Below are 13167 nucleotides of genomic sequence, written 5' to 3'. Positions count from 1 at the left end.
GGTCGCTTTTCCCCGTTGGAGCCTAAAAGATTTTGCAAAACCTAGGCAACGTGTAATTAAGGAATTTTGCAGCGATCCTAGATTCAAGACGCAGGAAAGGGAACTTGCCGCAACTATTCCGTCTATCAAACGATTGATGGACGGGAGCAGTCGACAGGTGCAACAGGCGTCACTCCCCCAATAGTCGTTGTTGCATATTTCTTAGCGCCTGGGTTCAAGTGTGGGTTTCGCGGAATCCAAAAGCCTGGCTTAATTTAGACCGCGGCTAAATTAATCAGGTGAAACTCGTGTCGTGGATGCCGGTTGCGGGGAATCGAACCCAGGATACGGATAGAGGGGAAAAGCATCCCGTTAAAAATAAGCCCATAGGCGCAGCGTCAAGAAAAGGATTGGAGGCGCGCTGAGCCAAAAGGCGGGGCCCAATGGGAGCCAAGCGCGCGCGAGCCCGAGGGTGGGACCTCACCGTGGTGTGGAATGTTTGGGGCGCGGCGCTTCCGGGTTGGCTCCTGACATTTCTATCCAATCCGGACGCGCCGCGGTCCGCACAACGCCAGTAGTCAACGCGAAGGCATGCGCTATGTGAAAGAGCTCCAGCCGCAGCTCCCGAGGAGCGCATGGGCAGTGCTGTCCTCGCCGTTTGCTTCTACGAGCGCATGCGCGGTGTGATCGGGCGGTGTCGGTTCCGGGTAAAGCGGGGATAGGAGCGGTTGTAGGAGCTCCTTGATTAGATCAGTTATGGCTGCAGCGGCGGCGACAGCAGCCCCGGGCGGGGCGGGAGCCGTGCCAGTGTCCGGAGTGCCAAGATTGGCAGTCGAGACCGTGAAAGGTCAGGCATTTGACGTGGGACCACGTTATACGGACCTGCAGTACATCGGCGAGGGGGCATACGGCATGGTCTGGTAAGTGAGCGCGAGCCCTGCAGATTGGCCCTCAACGGGAACCATACTTGGGTAAAATGTCCCAAGAGTTATCTGGCGTGTCTCTTCCTGCAAACTGGCTTCGCACGGCCACCGTACCTGCCGTTAAAAGCTTCCGCCATGTTGTTTCTTAGTTACCTACAAGTCCTACAAGGCTGCACGTTGTTTTACTTGATCCGGAGCTTGCTTCCCCTCCGCCCTCCCCCAATTCCTACAAGGGGTCCTTGCCCCGCCGGGTCTTTTCTTTCCGCATTGGGCTCCTGTGGCGACTTCGGATCCATCCCGTTGCAAGGGGCGCGATGGAGCGGCTGTCTGTCAAATCTGGCTTCTACAACCCAAAACAGTCGCCTCAGCCAGCCCTGCCAAGTCATTGTTGTATTCCGAGCGCCTCCCCGAAAGCAGACTTCGCAGGCTGTTATCTTCCTCTGCCAATATTTGCAGATTTCCTGTGAAAGGCTTAGAAGCTGGGAGTTACTTTATTCCCAGTACTGTATACTTAACTGGTAAAACTACTTTTTTTGTATTTGTCGGTATCGAGACACAAAAAAACAAAAAGCCGTTAAAGGTTAAAAACTTTCCTTTTCTCTGTGGGAGAAGCAGGTTTAGTTAAAACAGCCTGATGATGAGCTTTATTTACTTCCATAAATCACAGGACATTTCTCTGAAGTGTTGGCAAGCCTGTATCTCTCCAATAAATCTTCATGCAATATAGTTATTCCGCTGCACAGCAGCCCCCATCCAGGTGTCAGCCTCAGCCTGCTTAGATCACTATCTCTTCAGGGCAGATATATCTTCACCAACTGTGCTAAGTGTTAGTAGATACTAATTGATCAAATTATAATACTGGCTTCTTTGCTCTGCTCAGCCTTTGGTTTACATTAAGGCTAAGGGTGTCTTAAACAGGACTGTCTTGAGTGCTGTAAACAAGATATTTATTGAGAATTCTTTTATTCCAAACAGCCAGTCATTTAACATCAGTAACTTGGGTCTTGTATCAGACCTCCCATATTCTGTAATTTTCCATTTTTTATTGCTCGTAATCCGATCTGTGTAGATAGGGAACTAATATAATTGGTATTAATGAGTGCAACACATGCATGTCCCCAAGTGTTTCTGTGGTAGAACGTAGATTGGATGTTGGAATTGTATTTGCATGATATACTTATCAAGCAAGCCCATTTTCTAGATTTGCAAAACCTATCTGCTGCTGAGATCTCAGAGGTTTCACTTCTGTTCGGTAGCCTTGGCAACAGCCAGCTCTTTCTCAGATTATAATAGTTGTTGTCCCACATTGGTATAATGTGTTATTAGTGTTTTCTCAGTCCTTCCTTTGCTCTTCTGTTGAAGTCCAAAATTAAAATAAACATTTAAGCTTTCTGGTGGTTCATCTTGTGCATAGAATGTTTCTTCTTGTTGTGAATTTTTACAGTAATCCTCTTCCATTGGAGAGTGACATTATTTACCAGTTTAGATAGTAAAGGATTGTAGAGTCACTTATCTGAGATAGGCAGTTGTAGAAATGAAGTGAAAATAAATAAAAATATACTGAGGATTCCAGTATGCATTTGCATTTGTTTCCTTACAGTTCAGCATATGATCACGTCAACAAGATCCGAGCTGCAATTAAAAAGATCAGTCCTTTTGAGCACCAGACATACTGCCAACGCACACTGCGAGAGATCAAGATACTCCTGCGCTTCAAACATGAAAATGTCATTGGCATTAATGACATTCTTCGTGCACCTACCATAGATCAGATGCGTGATGTGTATCCTTGAAGACCAGTCTTGTGTCTTTTCATGTGTGGAAGGAGATCTGCTTGGAGAAAAGTGTATGCATAGAGAAAATGTTCTATAATCTATTCAGTCTTATTCTGGTCCATTTTTAATGAAACGCACTGCTTAGAAGCTTTAGCTCATTCTTAATATAATAGGGTATGATTATGCCAGAAACTGGGCTGGCTTCCATTTGTCTTCTGGCATGGCTCCAGGTGTTGCTTTCTTAATAATTGGACATGAAACAGTTGTCCCTTCTTTTATCTCCTCTAAAATTAAGAACGCTTCTTCAGTCACATCCCTTTGCTTTTTTTTATGCAGCAGCTGGAAAAAGTGATGATGATCTACTTTATACAGGAGATTAATTGAACCTGGTGTGAATCTGGCTTCAGTGATGCTTCTTTCTGGCTTTGGGCTATTAAAAGCAAGCTCAATTTATTTGACCACTTCTGGAGATGCTGTCTTCTATATTCTCTGCAGGAAATTACTTTCCTTGACATCTTCCCTTCCTTCCCCTTTCCTGGTGGAGAGGGGTATTGTTTGTCTTTTTTCAGATATATAGTTCAGGATTTGATGGAGACGGATCTTTATAAGCTTCTGAAGACCCAGCAACTCAGCAATGACCATATCTGCTACTTTCTCTATCAGATTCTTCGAGGGCTGAAATACATTCACTCTGCCAATGTGCTTCACCGGGATTTGAAGCCAAGCAATCTTCTCATCAACACCACATGTGACCTGAAGGTGGCATTCTAAATCTTTTGCTAGGCCTTCTGCGCCTGGCCACAATCTCTTCTCGCTTCCTTCTTCAGGGCAAATATTCTCCATTTATTTGGGGTTGCCACTCCATGGTTCTCTCTCTTCTTACAGATCTGTGATTTTGGCTTAGCCCGAATTGCTGATCCAGACCACGATCACACAGGATTCTTAACAGAGTATGTTGCCACTCGCTGGTATCGAGCTCCTGAAATCATGCTTAATTCCAAGGTAAATTAATTAGAATGAATAGAACGTGTTAGCCAGAACATCCAAAAAACATTTATTATATCTCCAGTTTAGTTGAGTATGGTTTCCCAACTTAAAAAAAAGAAAAGGTGTAATGCCTTGCACCTGCCATAAAAACAACATGATTAAATTGTAACACGATTCTGAAGCTCAGATCAGCCTCGAAATGAATATTTATAAAGTTTCAACGTGCAGTAGAACCACAGCATCACAATCCTTATATTATCATTCACTTGCTTGTACAAATTACCATAGCAGTTGCAGCATACTTAACCCACACGTAGGCCTAACTGAAGGATGCTAGTATAAGGAAGACCGTTGCATAGGCTAGGCTGCAGAAGCTTAAGTTTTCCTGAAAATATTTCCTTTTCTGGTTCCACAACTTAAGATGCCTCTCTTACATTAAACTGAAAAGTTTATATGCTAGAAAGGAAACACATCCATGTCAATAAAAGAATGATTACATAAGTCCTTAGCTTCTATTTCTGTATTTTCTCCCCCTTCTCAGGGTTACACTAAGTCCATTGATATATGGTCAGTGGGCTGCATCTTGGCCGAGATGCTGTCAAATCGACCTATCTTTCCTGGCAAGCACTACCTGGACCAGCTGAACCACATCTTGGGTAAGAGGGAAGGTGACAGAATAAAGGCTTTGACAGGGTGGTCTTGTAGAAGACTTATTCTGAGCAGCTTCTTGAATCAGTAACTGATTCTGTCTTTTTCTTACTCATAAGGCCTCCCCATTATAAGTTTAATGCCCCTTTCTCCTCTAGGGATTGCAGTTACATAGATGTGCAATGGCTCTCTCTCCACCCATCTCTACAGGTATTTTGGGCTCCCCATCTCAGGATGACCTGAACTGCATCATCAACACAAAGGCTCGTAATTATCTCCAGTCATTGCCTCAAAAGCCCAAAGTTCCCTGGGCCAAACTGTTCCCAAAAGCTGATTCCAAAGGTAAGGGAGAAGGAAGGCTGAAAAAGCATGGCTTCGTCCTTTGCCTGGCATATTTGTCTCTTTATTGATAAATAAAGAATTCTTCAGTCTTTTGTAACTTGGTAGGCACTATTACTGTTCCATCAAAATCAATATTTTGACATCAGAGAGTTTTTTTAATTGCACACTTTAGAAACAGACAAGCCTATCTGTACGTGTTTTATTTTATTTAAAAATTAAACTTCTGTACCCTCAACTATTCTGTAAAACTTTCACCAAGTCATCCATCCACTAGTAGGGCCCAGTTTAGGTGAAGGCCATTTCTATATTTCATCATTTAAAAACTGGCTATAGTTTTTAAAGTGGTTGGAGATCTTTATGCAAAAACCGAATAGTGTGCCAAAAACCACACACATGGTACATGGCCCCACATTTCCATCTCCTTTCATTTAGGCTAGAGGTGGGAACTACGGCCTAAATGGCTGGCTCGGGAATTCTGGGAGTTGAATTCCACAAGTCATAAAAGGGCCGTAGTTCCCCACCCCTGATTTTGTTAGATTGTTAGGGTTCCAATAAGGGATAGCAGGAAAAGAGAATTCTTCTGTCATTTAAATAGTCTGTGCATTCTCTGTAAGGGAAGACTACTTTCCTTTCTCTCTCTTCAGTTGTACCTCACAATTTGAAAATGTGTATTTAGGTTAGCCTTCCTTGATACAATAACAACAAAATGTGTATGTTACAGTCCACATCATTCCCAGCTTTCAGTGGAAGGTAACATGCTTAAGAGGAGAGAAAGACAGATATACAAACAATCTCTTATACTAATTCTAAATGCTTTTAAAAGTTCTCTTGTGTGACATTGATGTGCAGTTTTTCAAATCCAGCTGATTCCCACAGCAGCTTAATCTGTAACAGAAGCAGGCAATTTTTTGTGGCTGAATGATGTAGGATATATGGTGATAGTGAAGTAATGTTACTGGGAGAGGGTCAAAGGTTTTGTTCCTTTTTTGAGACCAAATGTTGCATTAGGTTTCAAAGATCAATGGTTTTGCTTTGGCAATAGAAGGGAACTCTAGACTAGGAGTGCCCAGATGTTTACAACCTTACTTATATTATTACATGATAAATAGTAATACTGTATTATATAATAGACAATATGATTTATTTATTTATTTAAACTTACATGCTGTCCATCTTGCCTAAATGTGACTCAAGGCAGCGTAGAATCATAAAAACATAATAAAATATTAAAATATTAAGACACTAAATATTAACATTACAATTTATTTAAAATTAATAAGATGGGAAGGAAGGGAGCAAGATGCACACTGGGAGGAAATGGTGCCTTAGTTCATTAACCATCTACAGAATGAGACACACTTACGTCTGCGCGCGCACACACACACACCTTCTCCCAAGTTGGGTAATGTAAAGCTTCAATAGTGTCTATAGAAACCTATTTTCATGTGATCTATCCAATTTCTATTGTCCAATTTTGTGTTCTTTAAAATCATCTTTTTCCCATCAAACATCAGTTTTCAATGCCTCTTTATCTTTTATTGTCTGTTCTGGCCATCATCTGTTAATCTAGCTTTTATGTATATATCTTTCCCAGGCAAGGATGAGGCCGCACCATTAAGTACAAAATGGTAAATATTGGTGTAACGATCCTGCTAGATTTATTTATTTCCTAAATAAGGTTTAAGATAAATAGACTTAAGGATCTGAATAGACTATGAATAACCAGGAAAGTTGTATTAAAGATATTGTTCATATGAATTCAAGCTTGCTATAGTAATAAAAAACTTTAAATTACAGGATTAAAAAAATTAAGACAGTATTAGTATTTGCATGTAAGAATATTGCTATCTAAGCTTACACTATCTTTTAGATTGTCTCATTTCAAAAATTGAATTGGCAGCTGGAGAAGAAAACAAAATTGGTTAGGGTGGGGTGCTAAGAAAAGCATTGGAGTTCTTGAAGAAAAGTGAGCTGATGAAGATGATCTTTGAATTAAAATGAATTAGGTTTTTTGAGCAGTGCTCTAATATATGGATAAATTGGCAACAAAGATTTTGAATAAAGAAATGGAAGGTTTTTTTCATATAAAATTATATGAGATTTCTGGCAACATATCAAGAAAAGTATTTGGTCAGTAACATCAATCATACCAAAAATGTAATTTATAGAAACTAATAACTATGTTTCTTTTCATAGGGGTAGCCATTGTTTAAGTCAGCATTTTTTCAGCCTTGGCATCTTTAAGATACTGGGACTTTAACTCCCAGCATGTTGGCTGAGGAATTCTGGAAGTTGAAATCCACAAATTGCTAAGGTTGGAGCCCCCTGCTTTAGGGAGGATGCTGGCCCAGATCTCTGGTCTGAATCAGCAAGGGGTTTTTAATGGGGAAAATGAGCTTCCGACTCAGTCTTCGGATTTCATCTGCTTGCTTAGACAAATTACCAGAAATCGGACAGATGTTTCCTGCATTGCTCTCTGCTACCACTAGGGGATGCATCACAACCATTCCTTTAATAAACAAAATGGAATATTCTTGTTGTCACTTGTGGTCCAGCAACTGATCCTGCATCGTTTCATTCATAAATATATGTATGTTATTCCTTTCAGCTCTGGACCTGTTGGATAAAATGTTGACCTTTAACCCAAATAAGCGTATCACAGTGGAGGAGTCTTTGGCACACCCTTACCTGGAGCAGTACTATGACCCTTCAGATGAGGTGCGGGTTCTTTTCTTGGAAGATGGCGGGCAGTGGTGGGATCTTTTAAAAGGATGACCAGAGGAGGGCTCATTGACATCATGGCCTGAATGTGGGTTGGAAGCAGAATTTCTACATTCTGTTTTTCTCTCTCTATTTCTGTCTGTTTACTTCACACTAGCCAGTTGCTGAGGAACCGTTCAGGTTTGACATGGAGCTGGATGACTTGCCCAAAGAGAAGCTGAAAGAACTGATATTTGAAGAAACTGCACGATTCCAGCCTGCCTATCAAGGGCCCTGAGATCTGTTCAGGCCAGTGCAGGTATAGCTGCTCATCTTCCAGGGTAGCTAGTTTAGCCTCAGAGAAACCTTTCAACCCAGGGATGTAGCCTATGAATCCGGTCCCCTAATCATGACATTACTTGTAAATCTGAGGAGGGGATTTCATAAGCAAGGCACCATTCTCAGAGCCCTCTGCCTTGGAAGAATCAATTTAGCATAGAATAGAACAACAGAGATGGAAGGGGCCTTGGAGGCCTTCTGGTCCAAACCCCTGCTCAGGCAGAAAACCCTATACCATTTCAAACAAAGGGTTGCCCAATCCCTTCTTTAAAACCTCCAGTGTTGGAGCATTCACAATTTCTGGAGGCAACTGTTCCATTGACTAATTGTTCTGTCAGGAAACTTAGTTCTAGGTTGTTTCTCCTTGATTAGTTTCCATCCATTGCCAATTTCACTCTTGAAACAAGTGGATTAAACAGCAGTCCTGTGCAATGTTCCCTCTAATTTTTTTTCGGTGTGGGCAGAAAAGTATAGTTTTTCTTATTTTGAATGTTCCGAGCAAGCTGACAGGGAGATGGGGAGCGTGCGCACCCGCGCGCCCGACATTGAAAATCACCTTCGCCAGCCTCCACTGTGAGAACGCCTGCCCCGCCTCTCCTGCAGCCCCCTCACTGAGAGCCCGGGACGAAAGCACTGTTAGCGAAGGGACTACGAGAGGGGCGGGGCGGGCGTTCCCGCTGCAGGAGGAGCTGCGCCTCAAGGTGGGAAGCGGAGCAGGAGAAAGAGAGGCAGATCGGGGGGAGGCAGGCAGAGGGCAGCGGCGAGAAGCCAGGGGCACGAGGGGGCTGGAGGTGCGAGGGGGGCGGGGGCGGCTGCGGCTCCTTGCGCACCCTTGGAAAAGGGTGCGCGGTGGGGTGTTTTGGGGTGCGTGCGCGCAGTCGCGCACAGCTTAGAGGGAACAATGGTCCTGTGTAAAAAGATCAGCAGATCCTCTGGTTATCCCCATGATTTATTTATTAAATGTATGTGCTGTCCATCTTTCCATCTGGTGACTCTTAAGTGGCTTACAATAAATAAAAACAATATAAAACAAAAAATATATAATTGGATATTAATATTAAAATAGGATGGCTAAGGAAGAGAGAAAAATGCAAACAGGGTGGAGGTAGGATCTTCTGTATGTCCATTATCCACCTTCAGTCTGGAATGCTTCCATCAGGACCCACGGCCAATCTGTAGGGCCAGGTTTTAAGGCCCTTCTACAGGGCTAAAATGGTGGGGACTGATTTCACCTCAAAAAAGTTTGATATTCTATGGGGTGTAACATCACAGCTCTTCTCCTGGATTGCTCATGTTTTGTAGCAAGAGAGTTGAGCTGTTTATGACAAGTCTGTGTTTTATAATATACTAGTATTCAGAGACTTAAGTGTGGCTACATCTTAATGTACACAGTAGAGCTATGGTCAAGACCTCCCAGTTACCAGCTGGTCAATTTTCATAGGATCCCTTCTTCTTTCAGGTTGCTGCTTCACCAGGAGATGATTTGGGATTGTACCCAGCTCCCCTTTTGGAATGTTGAGGGGAGCACAGGATTCAGGGGTACCAACTCCAGGGTGCCCCTGTAGACTTGCTGTACAACTGCGCTTTGCTACGTGGCTGTGAACCCTGGTAACCCATCTCTGGACCCCCGTAATGTGATGTTTTGGGGTGAGACCCTGGTGCCCAGGTTGGGGAAGGGAGGGGACTGCTCCCTCCCTATCGGAGGAAAAAGAAAACAGTCTCCCCTCCCTTTATCCCTTTTCAAAGCAACGAAAGGGGTGTCGTCTCCTTTTTTGGCATTTTACTGTCTTTGTTAATGAGTTAATGAACTAATCCTATTTGAGCAGGGCCATTTTCTGATCCCTTGGGCATTATTAGCAAGGGCAACTGAAATCAGATTCTGGTTCCTGGACATACACTTTGTATCTTTCTTCTGTAATCTTCTAAACCTCACTACATTTTGAAAACTGGGAGCAGAACCTTAACCTTTCTGACTGCCCAGCTTTTCTGCAGCACTCCTTAATAAGAATCCGGGAGCCTTGGTTTCTTCCTGCACAAATAGAAGGCATGTCTGTGCTGGTGTTTATCAACTGATTTATGCCACTTTTGAAACACCTGAGATGCACATCCAACCTTGGTGGTCATTTTAAGGAACTTCTGAAATGCAGTGCAAGGAAAGATCTTGTGATGATGGAAAAAAGTGTCTGGTTTGAAAGCGACAGATACCTTCCCCTCCTACTTCTAACCATTATGTAAGAAACCGTGCAGATGAAAAGGAAGCCCTTACGTTTCTTCTGCTTCCTCAGCCCAGAGACTATAAGATTTTTGGTTGTCTGCCTTCCTTCTCTGCCCTTGCATTTAAAAAATTGGGTGACTGTGTGTGTATGTGTAAACTGCTGCATATCTTGAGAAATCAGTTGGCCTCTGCAATGGCACAGCACTTTGTCTTCTTGCTGCTACGAACTAACATGGCTGCCCTCCATTCCTTTCTCAATGTTTTTAAATGCCTATTTTTAACTCCCGCTCTTCATCAGACATGGAGTGGAGCTTACAGTATGAATTGAAAAGGGGTGGGGAGAGAGTGGGCAGCATATAAGTCCAATCAATCAATCAATCAATAAAATCACCGACCACCGTTCTGTTTTCTAAAGGGAGAGTCCTGCTGGCCTAAAACCACCAGACTGTGCCAGATAGAAAGGGTTTTTTTTGTTGTTTTTGGAGAAATATAGGGGGTTGTTTGGGTGTCTACTGTCATGAGTGGAAATGAACCTCTCCCCTCCTTGAAAGTCAGCCATTTCTAGGAAAACCTGTCGAGTTTACGGAGAGTGGCGGCATACAAATCTAATAAATAAATGAATGAATAAAACTGGTGCTGAGGTGGCCTCTCCCTTCCACTTGTGCCATTTTTCAGTACCAGTTGTTTTTCCTGAAACTTCTAGTTCTCAAAGAAAAGAAATGCTCTAAGCAGAACAGTGGAATTTGGGGTTATTATTTTTGTTTCTTTCCCTTAATCTTCCATTTGAATGAAGGAGAAGCTTCTGTGTTCAGACAGCATTGCCTGCTTGTCCCAGTTGTGATGATATGCAGTGAGCTTTCTTCCTAGGGTGTGTTGCCATTTGAAGGAATTTGCATTAAAGGGAATTAATGCTTCTCCATCCTTCCCTGCTTTGGATTGTATAAAGACCCTGAAATAAATCATTCCTTTATTCCTTCAGCAGCTGTTACGTCTTAATTTGGGGGTTGGGGGAATGGATCGTTCAATTGGAGCCCTTTTAAGTTACAAGGCCAGTGACCTGAGACGGTGTCATATTTCATATGACCACAATTGAGCCCCAAATTTCCATTACCAGCCAAGATGTCTCTTCCCCCATTTTACCACTTTTCTTGCCACAGTTGTTAAATGAAGCACCACAGTTGTTACTTTAGCAACAGGTCTATTAAGTGAATTTGAATTCCTCATTGACTTTGATGGTTAAAAGATCGCAAAAGAGCAGTGGTGAGCTATGAGCCGGAACGCTAAATTGCGCTCACTGCCGCGGCTCGTAAGTTCTTGCGGGACCAGTGTGATTTTGTTGCTGCACCTGTGGAGGTAGCAAAATCGTGCATGGAGCCGCCGGTGCACCTGTGTTTCAGCATGCGCGGAAGCAAAAAACTCACCGAAACACGGGCACACCTGTGGCTCTACAGGTGAAGCAGCAAAATCGCGCTGGCCCCACAAGAACTTAGGAGCCATGGTGGTGAGTGTAATTTAGCGTTCCGGCTCATAGCCCACCACTGCAAGAGAGGATCACATGTCTCCAGGACAGTGCAAGCATCATAAATAAAGCATCTAAATTTTGATCACGTGACCATGGGGACACTGCAACTGTCAGAAGAGTGAAAAATAGACGTACGTTCCCAACACACACACACCCCTCCAAGTGCTGTGTAACTTTGAATGGTTACTAAGCAAAAAGTTGTACATTGAGGACTAGTAAACTCCAGAAGAATGTAGCCAATCTATATTTTTCAAATCAACTTTGCATTTTCCTCAGAGACAAAGTGGCAACATAATGCTTTTATCTGGGATGTTAATATGGTAAGGACCCTCAAACGTGGCAAATTTAAGACTTGTGGACTTCAACTCCCAGAATTCTCCAGCCAGCTATGCTAATTGGAGAATTCTGGGATTTGAAGTCCACAAGTCTTAAAGTTGCCAAGTTTGAAGACCTCTGTAATATGGTCTGTTACACCATACCTAACCAGGATGTCACCAAAGTAACAGAACAAGCACCACAGTATAAGTGCCGTCCTTTGCATCACAGAGTGGTTTCCCCTTCTGCAAATACTCTAGTTATTTTAGAGCCAATTTGAATGAGGTTTCCAGATAAAATACAGAGCATTTTACCATAAGCACATTAAGTAGATACTTGGAATTGGGCTATAAGTAAGAATTAAGAACTGGTTTGTCAGCTCAATGTAGTTCATAGAATAATTAGGGCAATTCCTTAGGAAATGTACAGCGTCTTTGGTGATTAACTGGGATTATTATTATCACTGTTAAGAGGAAGGAAGCTGTTTGTGATGTAAGGGTTTCAAGACAGGATATACTGGCAAAAATGGAGTCAACAATGAAGACCTTGTCTCCACTGTTTCTCAACTTGGATTCTGCAGAAGGTTGATAAACTTGTATTCCACATGAGACAGAGAAAACCTGTATAAATTAAATGCTGCTTGCAATACAAAAGCCACAATTGATGTTAGGTTATAAAATTAAAACCAAATCCATCCAGGGAACGACTAGATAGGAGCCAAAAAGGTACTGAAAACTCAGATTTATGTATTTTTTAGCCTAAATCTGGTCACCGTACCCTACCATCACTGATAAAGTACTTTTATTCCATATATTATCTTTACTTCAAGTATTATTCCAAGTATTATACTCGCTACCTTGGTGAGAAGTGATGTTGGTGAAGTGATCTTTACTATTTGGCCATCATAACCTCCTTGATCAAATTAAAGATGATTGAATTCCAAGCCACAAAAAAATAATACATTACCAAAATGTTGCATGCTGCCATGTTGTACAACTGTCTCTGTATGGCTCCTCCAACCTTATTAGCAAAATAAAAGACTTTTTTGTGATAGCTTTATGTGCTGAGACTTAAAAGTTTTAGAAAATTTATTTATTTATTTAATCAAATTTATAATTCACCCCTCTTCTGACAGATTCAGGGCAGCATGCAGCAGTAAAATAACTTAAAAAATTAAAAATATCCTAAAATACATATTACAAAAAACGAATACAACTTTAAAACCTGATATAAAACAAACATAAGCAACATATTCCTGCCTGAAAGCAATCAGACTCAAGTGATTTAAACTCTTTCCTTCACAAGCTGAAGAATAATAGCCAATTTATGTAAGTCAGGGTTTCCCAACCTTGGTTGCTTTAAGATGTGTGGACTTCAACTCCCAGAATTCCCCAGTCAGCCATGCTCATAGATCCACCCATA

At 42.2% G+C, this 13167-nt stretch overlaps 1 protein-coding gene across 1 annotated transcript; it reads left to right on the top strand.

Moving 5' to 3' along the window:
* The first annotated feature begins 540 nt into the window (after positions 1-540).
* LOC139155849 (mitogen-activated protein kinase 1-like) lies at positions 541-10886 on the top strand. The gene is made up of 9 exons (XM_070731180.1): positions 541-899; positions 2503-2685; positions 3247-3436; positions 3563-3679; positions 4206-4320; positions 4523-4654; positions 7263-7372; positions 7533-7673; positions 9153-10886. The coding sequence occupies exons 1-8, from the start codon at positions 736-738 to the stop codon at positions 7650-7652; spliced, it is 1131 nt and encodes a 376-aa protein (XP_070587281.1). The 5' UTR covers positions 541-735; the 3' UTR covers positions 7653-7673; positions 9153-10886.
* The last annotated feature ends 2281 nt before the right edge of the window (positions 10887-13167 follow it).

The sequence above is a fragment of the Erythrolamprus reginae genome, unplaced genomic scaffold (genome assembly GCF_031021105.1).
Source record: "Erythrolamprus reginae isolate rEryReg1 unplaced genomic scaffold, rEryReg1.hap1 H_7, whole genome shotgun sequence".
Lineage (NCBI taxonomy): Eukaryota > Metazoa > Chordata > Lepidosauria > Squamata > Dipsadidae > Erythrolamprus > Erythrolamprus reginae.
Note: the sequence above shows the minus strand (reverse complement) of the source record. Positions and strands in the feature narration are given on the sequence as shown.